The sequence below is a fragment of the Pleurodeles waltl genome, chromosome 9 (genome assembly GCF_031143425.1).
Source record: "Pleurodeles waltl isolate 20211129_DDA chromosome 9, aPleWal1.hap1.20221129, whole genome shotgun sequence".
NCBI lineage: Eukaryota > Metazoa > Chordata > Amphibia > Caudata > Salamandridae > Pleurodeles > Pleurodeles waltl.
Genome location: NC_090448.1, coordinates 997,974,152 through 997,982,961, shown reverse-complemented (window position 1 = coordinate 997,982,961; position 8,810 = coordinate 997,974,152). Strand labels below are relative to the sequence as shown.

General features: G+C 43.0%; 1 protein-coding gene across 4 annotated transcripts in view; it reads left to right on the top strand.

Annotated features, from left to right (window-relative positions):
• Nucleotides 1–3,881: 3,881 nt before the first annotated feature.
• FERMT2 (FERM domain containing kindlin 2) overlaps nucleotides 3,882–8,810 on the top strand; it is a 375,557-nt gene continuing 370,628 nt past the window's right edge. The window contains exons 1-2 of one of the 4 annotated variants that reach the window (XM_069208559.1): nucleotides 3,882–4,335; nucleotides 5,225–5,390. In XM_069208559.1, the coding sequence (XP_069064660.1) occupies nucleotides 5,234–5,390 (157 nt within the window). In that variant the 5' untranslated portion in view covers nucleotides 3,882–4,335; nucleotides 5,225–5,233. Of the gene's footprint in view, nucleotides 4,336–4,958; nucleotides 5,118–5,224; nucleotides 5,391–8,810 lie in introns of those variants that run through there. The other 3 variants (XM_069208557.1, XM_069208560.1, XM_069208558.1) reach the window with 3 other exon arrangements.

Sequence of the window (8,810 nt, the reverse complement as noted above, 5' to 3'; positions counted from 1 at the left end):
AACAAATGGGAGCAGGCTCAGGATGCCACCACATTAGGTTTAAGGCTGGAAAACCAATGCTGTGTCGGAGTAGGGCACTATTCTACTGGCCCTAGGACCCAAATCTGATGATGTGCCACCATAAAACTTACCATGGTACAATTGGGTATGCTTCCACATAACAAGATGTCGTGCATCACCCATTCCACCTTGTCTTGCCTGTAAGTCACACATATAGAATCTGACAGCTGAGCTGAGTAGATTAGACCATTACGATATGATCATGACTATATAGCAGTCCACCCAAGTTGCTTGCATCAGCATTTATTTAAGTCTTGCTACTGTTCTTGATGTTAGTGCTGCTTTATCCTGCAGGCTGTTGGCATGAATGGATACACTTCTGTGTTACCAGCAGTGAAATGTACACCACAGTGAGGCTGATTATCGAGTTTATTCACAAACATCAAGGCAAAGGGCAATTGAAAAAGAAAATGCTAATGAGCAATGCCTACAGTCGAAATGCATAGTAGTCAATTTACAACATGGATTAAGTTTTCCCAATGGGATAAGGTACAGTTGAAGCCTTATCAATTTGATTTTACAGATAAAGGCAGTAGATAATCCAAATAGCCTTGGGGGGGACCAAGATCTTTGGAATTCAGAATAATCTAAGAACTTTTCTATGCAAGAAAGATGCTAAAGTCTTCCCTGAAATATTTAATAGTATTAATTGATTCTGCTAATTATCTTTGTAATTAGGCTGTGCAAAATTATTTTTATTCTTTTGAAATTATTAAAAATTAATATTGTGCAACATGCCACGCTGGGTTTAAGACTGGCTTTTGAGTATATAAAAGATGCTTGTTGGGGTTCATAATAGAAGGGTGTCTCTTTGTGAACACAGGATGCAATGCCAAGAGGGAGGTCATCCCTCCAAATTGAAGCCTGAAGCTTTATGGCTCATGTTGGAGATAGAGACACAATCTGGGTAATCTCAGAGTTAAATTCCTATAAGCATTCACATTTTGCACACAGACCTCCCTCAATATGTTAGTTTTCTGCCAAACAGTTCACAGTTTAATGGAAAAACTATGATGTGTGATCCTAAACATTTATGTTATGTTACCTGCATACAGTTAGCTGAAGAAATATGAGTCTGTATCGGATTCACAAAGATTTTTGCCCTTCCTCCCTATTCAACAACTGGGGTTTAAATTACTGATTCCCAGATTCTTCTGTAATGAGAGGCCTGCCTTTCTGGCGGAATATTTTCTGAATGATGGATGCCTAAGTCTTGTTGTCGTAACTTCTTACTTTTACTTAATTCATCCATCCCAACCCTGCAAGGTAAACACCCCACTTTGTGAGCAGAGGTCTTCAGAAACTGGGCTTCAAGGACTAAGGCGAGCTTCCTGGTTACCTTTAGCAACTGCAGGACTTTCATGCTTTTACAGATGCTCTGAAAACTAATTTTCTGCTAATCCCAATATCTGCATGAGGTTTCCTGGTGCATTTTCTCTACTGGTTTTCAACATTTGACTAGACGACCTGAAACCATGTGATGGCATAAATATGCTGTAAAAATATAGCAACCAATAAATCAATCATCTATCATTGGTACAGACTTTAGATCAGTGGTTCTGAACCTGTGGTCCGGGGACCCCTGTGGGTCCGTGAAGCCTCCTCAGGAGGTCCGCGACTGCTTAGAAAATTAAATAATATCAACAGATTAGGTCTCCAGCTTTCAGTAATAACTCAGTAGGGGGTCCCCAGATTCCAAAAATGATTCAGTGGGGTCCCCGGGTTCTAGTAATGATAAAGTGGGGGCCCACAGACGTCAAAAGGTTGGAAACCACTGCTTTAGATGAAGACACAAATGTATATAATTAGATGTGTAAACTGTGCAAAGTTTAAGTTGTGATAGCCATGCGCAAAGTTTATGACTGCGAATGTATTCATTTATTCCCAAACTGAAATCTAGGAGGTATTTGAATGGCACTGTACCCTTTATTTCTGATACATGAAACCGCACCCAGAGTGTGTGGTGTATTAAGGTTCAGTCATAAAAGTACATAACTTAGTATGTTAGTGTCTCTATCTGGCACTTTGTCCAAGAATGGCATATATCTATGGAACAAAGACTTACACACAGTTGACTATAGCTTACTCTTGCTGCCTTATAAACTGTATCCCTGGGTGAGATGGGACACACAACAGGTTGTCACTATTTGGAAATCAATATACTTAGACAACTATAATTGACCATGGCTATCAGGGTCCCACACAACAATATAACTCTTATGGGGATCACACACTACCCTCTCATTCATGTTAGGCCCTGGTGACCCATACCTCATTCCAGTGGGTTTCTATTTATTTTTATATTGGTTGGAAATATGGCACCTTTAGCCTTACAAACAGACCTAGTGGGTTCTCTCACACCCCCTATGGTGTAAGCAAAAAAGCAGCTCAGGAAGGACATGTCCAGTTAGGCGTTGCTCACTACAAAACCATGCAAAGGATAGATAGAAATGTGCCACATAAATCTGGAAAACATAACTTACTACCTCACAAAATTCCAGTGGGTCAGGTTCCATACAGCTCCCCATCACCAATTCTGTATTGATTTGTAGAGGAACTAGAACACTTAGAGACTGATTGCTGGAGGCACACGTCAGTTTGTTAGCCTCCCCAGGCCTTGGGTTCCTAAGCGTCCGACACACCGTCTTGGTAAAGCCTGCACCAGGCTAGACCTTCACACAGACAATTATGGCGCTGGTTGTTTGTACACATAACTAGGAAACATTATGCAAACCTATTTCACACATATTAAATAAACTGGATGTTTTAATTGTTTTGTATAACCCTGCGTACATTAATGTTTCTAATTTACTTTTACGGACAGACTTATTCTCCGCAAAGCACCGTATATTGTCTGGTGTGCTAATATTAAAACAGGTTTCTTCTTACTACTTATTTATTCAACGTATTCTTGCCACAACCTCCACGCCTCCTTAAAAAAATACAAAGAAACAGCGTGGTGTTGCTTCGTTACAATGTTGAACAATTGAGTGCAATTTTCCCCCAGCTTGTAGATGTGTACCAAAGGGCGTGCCCTAAACCCAGAAATAAAATGCGACAGATTGTTTACCAAGGGAACCATTAGAATTGTTGCATCACGTAAAATGCCACTCGCCCATTATTTAGAAAAGCTGAAAGAAGGCACAAATCCCTGCGGAATAAGAGTAACGAATCTTAGGCACATGTGGCCAAGAGCGACATTTTGAGGTATTTGGGAGGGGATCTCAATTTTCCTTCTAATTTCCACTGGAGGGAGTAAGCTTTCATGAGAGGGAAAGTAAACATTGCTCAATAAACTGCAAGTTGCGAAATACAACAATTGGGCTGTAATTAGCAGTAGCCCTCTACATCTTGGAAAAAAAACAGGGGGGGTACTCCAGCCTGCCCAAAACTGATCAAGGAAACGCGTGCCTCGATTGCTACCTAACTTGAATTTATCCACATTCACTTACGGACAATAAATCTGAAGCAATCACGCCGCACTTTTTAACACAGCCACGCCCCCTCACTCGCCCCCCCCCCCCCCCCCCCAAAAGTTCTTGATGCCTTTACTACTTGGCGGTTCTTAGTTACAGGGCTTGGTTAGCGCGCAGCGGTCACGTATAACACGTTCTTTTTTTTTCGTTCCACGGTTTGACAAATCGTGCTGTTTTTCTTAACTGGGCCAAAAAATAACGGGACGGCGCTGGCCTGTCAGGCATCCCGCCTGCTCTGCGTCTCCCCTGTCCTGTGTAATCCCTCTCACTCCTCCAGGCCCCGGATGTTGGATGCAATCCTCACTCTTATTCACTTCCATAAAAGGGCACTTGGCGGCTCCTCGGGGCTTTTTATTGTTACCAGCGCTCTTCCTAGCCCCTCGGGTCCCCGAACGCCCACCCCGTCCCGCGGCCTAGCGGATTTGAAACTCCGCTCAGCAGCGGTAGTTCTGTTTTTTTTCCTCTCTCTCTGCTGCTGCCTTGGGCCCTGCGGACGCAGGGAGAGGGAGGGTGTCAGGGAGAGTTGGGAACACAGGGAGGAGGAGGAGGAGTGGTGACTCGACTGTCCATGAAAGGGAAGCCAGATTGAGCGAGCCGAGAGCGTGACGTTATCGCCTGTGAGAAGGGGCGCCCGGGACTCCATTAACGCCAGCCAAAGGAAAGAGTCACCTTCCAGGGGCGCGCGAGCCGGGCGGCTTCCTGTGTGGAACGTCGAAGCAACTGACCCCCTCTCCCACCCCCTTGACGGACGGTTCCATATTGGGGTCCGCTTGTCGCTAACGGACTCGCCCCGCTGAAGGTGAGTCCAAAGCTGGGGTCGGGGTCCGCTCGGGTTGGAGGGTTTCCCTCTGCAAGCCCCGAGAGTGCGCTCCCGCGGGGAAGCAGCTGGGAAGTTTACCTCTAATTCCAAGTCTCGTTTTTCTCTCAGTGAAAAAAAACAGTCGGGCGGCTTTGTTTGGCACTCGAACAGGTGAACAACGGTTTTTATTTTGCGAAAGTGAAGGTTGCCGCTAAAGGGCGGTTTCCCTTCACGGTCCCCTGCCAAAATGCTTCGGGTGTCCTTGGTGGCAGAACGCGAGGAACGGTGCTGTCAGGACACGTGTCTGAGAGCTGCTTTTTGTTTGCAAAAAAGTTGCTTTCTCAGTATAGCAACTGTTTGCATATTATATGCAGTGTTTAATCAAGCACTTGGTTATTTGCTTATCCTTACCCGTCTGCTTTGGCTAGTTTCAAAATTGCATTTGCGCAGAGCGGTATTTGCTCACCTACTTTTATTGTGCTTTAAAAGCTTAGGCAATCTAAATACATTCCTAGCGAGTCTAACGATTTCCCCATATCCTGATTGTATTTTAGTAATTTATGACATCAGCGATCACAGGGACACGCCCCTTACATAAATTAAGCCCACTCCACTCTCCTTCCAGGCTGCACTACATTAATGCCATTTGCTCGATTGAAATCTGGTGATTTTGCTGAGCGCTGCATGTTGCGTCTGTTTCGGCCAGCCGCATCTACGTGCTTCGTACAACGAAGCAGGCATCGATTTCATCTGAACGTGCTGGGATCTAAGAACCGAGAGTTGTAAATATTGTGTTGAGTTGGGGGCGGGGGGGTGGTCTCTGTGTCTTTTCGGTCCTGGAGCGGAGCATGCGCTGCAGCTAATGCCATTTCCTCTGCCCCTCTGACAGGAAGGAATCATGGCCCTGGACGGCATAAGGATGCCAGATGGCTGCTATGCGGATGGGACTTGGGAGTTAAATGTCCTGGTGACGGACCTCAACCGGGATGTCACCCTCAGGGTCACGGGGGAGGTGCACATCGGAGGAGTGATGCTGAAGCTGGTGGAAAAACTTGGTAAGTTTCATTTGGTTAGGGCGTGGTCCTTGCCCGGTTACTCTCTTCGTGTTATTTTCGTTTTCAAAAGCCTTCTGTGCAATTAGTTTGACTTGAAGCCAGTACTTTCCTCTCGACGGACGTGTGCCTTGCGTCAAAGTATTTATTTGCCTTTCTTTGTGGCAACGGGCCGTCCTTCCGTGTTAACATTTTCTCCATGATGTAGATGGCGTGCAATTTACTTCTTATTTTCCCTGGTTTTCATGCATGTTGCGCTATTAGTTTTTTCCCCTCAGTAAAATATTTTTCCATTAAAATATATAATCAATTTTCATTTGGGAAGCGAGCTCTCTCATAAGTTATCTACAGTTTACAGCTTACATCTCAACATAGTTCACATTCTGTGATTGAAAAATGTAGGGCGTATAACACACCATGGTATATCCCAGAAGCAGGTTTATAGTGCCTTTTAGGGACGGCTAATGCACAGCTAAGGCTTTTGGAAAACTATAGCCCATTATTGTTGAGTGGCAAGTAAAGGGTGACGGTTCTACTCAAACCTAGCTTCATGCTGTCCTACTGTGGTCCTTTAACTGTACTTTAATGTTTGAGAAACGACTTTCATTTATGGAAAATACTCTTGCATGGTCATTAAGAGTTAAACACTAGTAGCAAAAAAGGTGGACACGCGAGTTGCACAGCTTTATCTCTAGTGCTGATTGGAAGTTGTTAGTAGTTGTCATTGCTTTTTCATGTTCACCTAACCACCACTATGTCCTATCAGGTGTTAATTGTCTTTGTAAAGCAGTGAAGTAGGGCTGATAATGTGCTTTAAATCGGTGTAAATATTGTTTTTCAATATTATTTCCAATGAATGTTGCTATTGAGTAAATGTAGGCGTCATAAATGTAAAACAGATGACTTGTGCTTTTCTAAGCTGTCTTGTACTTCTTCGTGGTTGCGGATTAAAGGATAGGAATATGTTGGACTTTGCATTTTTCAAGCATTGGTTGAGAGCATCTACATTTGAAATATCAATACCATGGTCTAATAGTTTCAGGAGATTATCATAAATTCCCAGTATCCAAAGTACAAAAAATAGTGTTGCAGTCTTGGTGGACTTACTCGTTTGCTAAAAAATAGATTGGTGGATTATCTTGACAAATATCCTCTCAGTTTAGTTTGTGAAGACTTCTTGGAGAAATCCAGGGCAGTACACTGAAATCTTCATGGAAAGGAACACAAACGTAGGCATTTGGGGGGTCAGAAAATCCTTAGGTACGAAAGAGAAAAATAAATGTAAAGGAATCTTTTATGAACATAGCATTAGAAAACAGACTAATGCACACATTTGGCAAATGACGATCGGAGGTAATTTAAAGAAAATTAAAACGGTGCATAGAATGGAAGTTTTTTTCCCCCTACATGTTACAGGACATGTTTGGGTACTGTATGTCAGAGTTTAATGGTGTCTAAACCCTTTGGTTGTTGTCATTTATACCTGTATGCTCATTGCATATTTTTATCATAGCAAATTGGAATTGTGAATTCAAGCTTTTGAAAATTCTACAATGTACGACTTAGGTGTGCCGTGGACTGTAGTATTGCAAACTTGAGCAAGAGAATGTTTTTCTCCACTGTAATTAGTGTTATGCTACTTATTGGAGAGCTCAATTGAAGTACATTGGACTTGTAAAGAATTACTTATGTTTTAATATAAATTAAAATTTTAAATTGAAAAAGCAACCTAATGACCATAAGATCACATATTGACTTTCACTGGAGGCAAGTGACCAATCCTATTTCTATTTGTGCATAGTTTTTCAGTCCCCCGTAACCCCTGCTCAAAAATATAACTACTCAGACCCCAGCTGTGTCAGGAAGTACCCTTTTACACTATGATTAGTAACAGCATTTTGTAGTGCTGCCATAATTACCATATTCTCCTCCCTTTTTTCCCATTTTTTTTGGGCATCCTCTACTTTCAGAGACTTGCTTTTCGATCAGCATACACCACTCTAAATCTTGCTTCCAGCTACCCACTTCTTGTAGATCACTTTTTCCCCACTTTGACAATTTTTCTTCTTGCCATGATTAATCCAAGGCTGCATCGTAGTTTGGCATGTTTTGGTGGTACTCCATACATTGAGTAGTAATAACTTATCTGCTCCATCTACTTGCAAGCCAGTGACATGCCTTGAGTATCCACATACACTCACCTCCCCCTTTCCAAAAGTGGTTTACCTGGGGACAAAACTATAGTGTGTGTGTGTGTGGGCACCTCTGGTTATATCCTCCTGTGTATCTATCCATGTCAATCCTGCCCATTTTTCAGAAATGTTTCTTCTGTTTAATATGATCTATGCAGGGTCGACAACTGTAGGATTCAGAACTCTGCTCACCACCTCCCTCTGAGCTCTCGGCTTAATCATATTCTTGCTGCTCCATTTCATCGAGACCTCTCTACCAGTCACTTTACATCTTATTCAAAGTGTTGAGGGAGTTGTTTATTATCTTTTGTAGATCAGTGAGATACCCTTTTTGTAGAAGGGTTTTAGAGAGGGCTCTGACTTCAGTGGGAAAAATCTTCTAAGACCGAACCCACCATGATGTGAGATACTAGTACATACCTGACGTGAATGTACCTACAGGCTTTTGTGTCGGCCAGCTGGTACTCTTGCTGATGAGAAAACGGAACGGGTTCTCCTCTCTTCCAGAGGTAGCCTAATTTACTTATTCTTATGTGATCCCTCTTTGGAACCCCGGCAACATTCCCTCCTCTTGTTACACTGTCCCAAACTAGTTTTTCTTGCTTCAGGACTCTGCCCCATCCCAGGTATTTGTACAGCTCCCGCCATACTTTAAACAGTCTTTTTGTGTGTATGAGCAGTTCTTTAGACAGTTTTGCTCCATAGAATGGCTGCGGGATATCTCCTGGATCCCATTGCATATCTGTCAACAATACTCGTTCCTCCTGTGGGGAGAACACCCATTTGCTCAGCCTTATGAGCTGGACTGCCCAATAACATTGAATTGAATCCAAGAGTGTTATCTTCCACCCGATAATACCGCTCCCACACCCCAGTCAGTTTGAGGGCAGTGTGTGGTGGCTTTCTTCCCTAGATCAGCAGGCTAACCTTTGCCTACAGTAGTTTCACAAACTATTCTGGGCCTGTTTTGAAACATGTTGAGGAACTTGAGTAATGCAGTAATCTGGAACATGCAACCTGACCCAGTTGCCACATTGGTAGTGACCTCCAGATGCCTTCCATAGTTTTTGAAGTTATCTAGTAGTGTGTGTATTTCATATGAATTCCTCTGGATTTCGGAATATATAAACTCCCAGGAATAAGAAGCCCATGTGAGAAACAGTGAATGTATTTAGGATGGATGCAGTACTAGTCAGATTAAACTAGTGACTTTTCTTCGGTAATTCTTTAT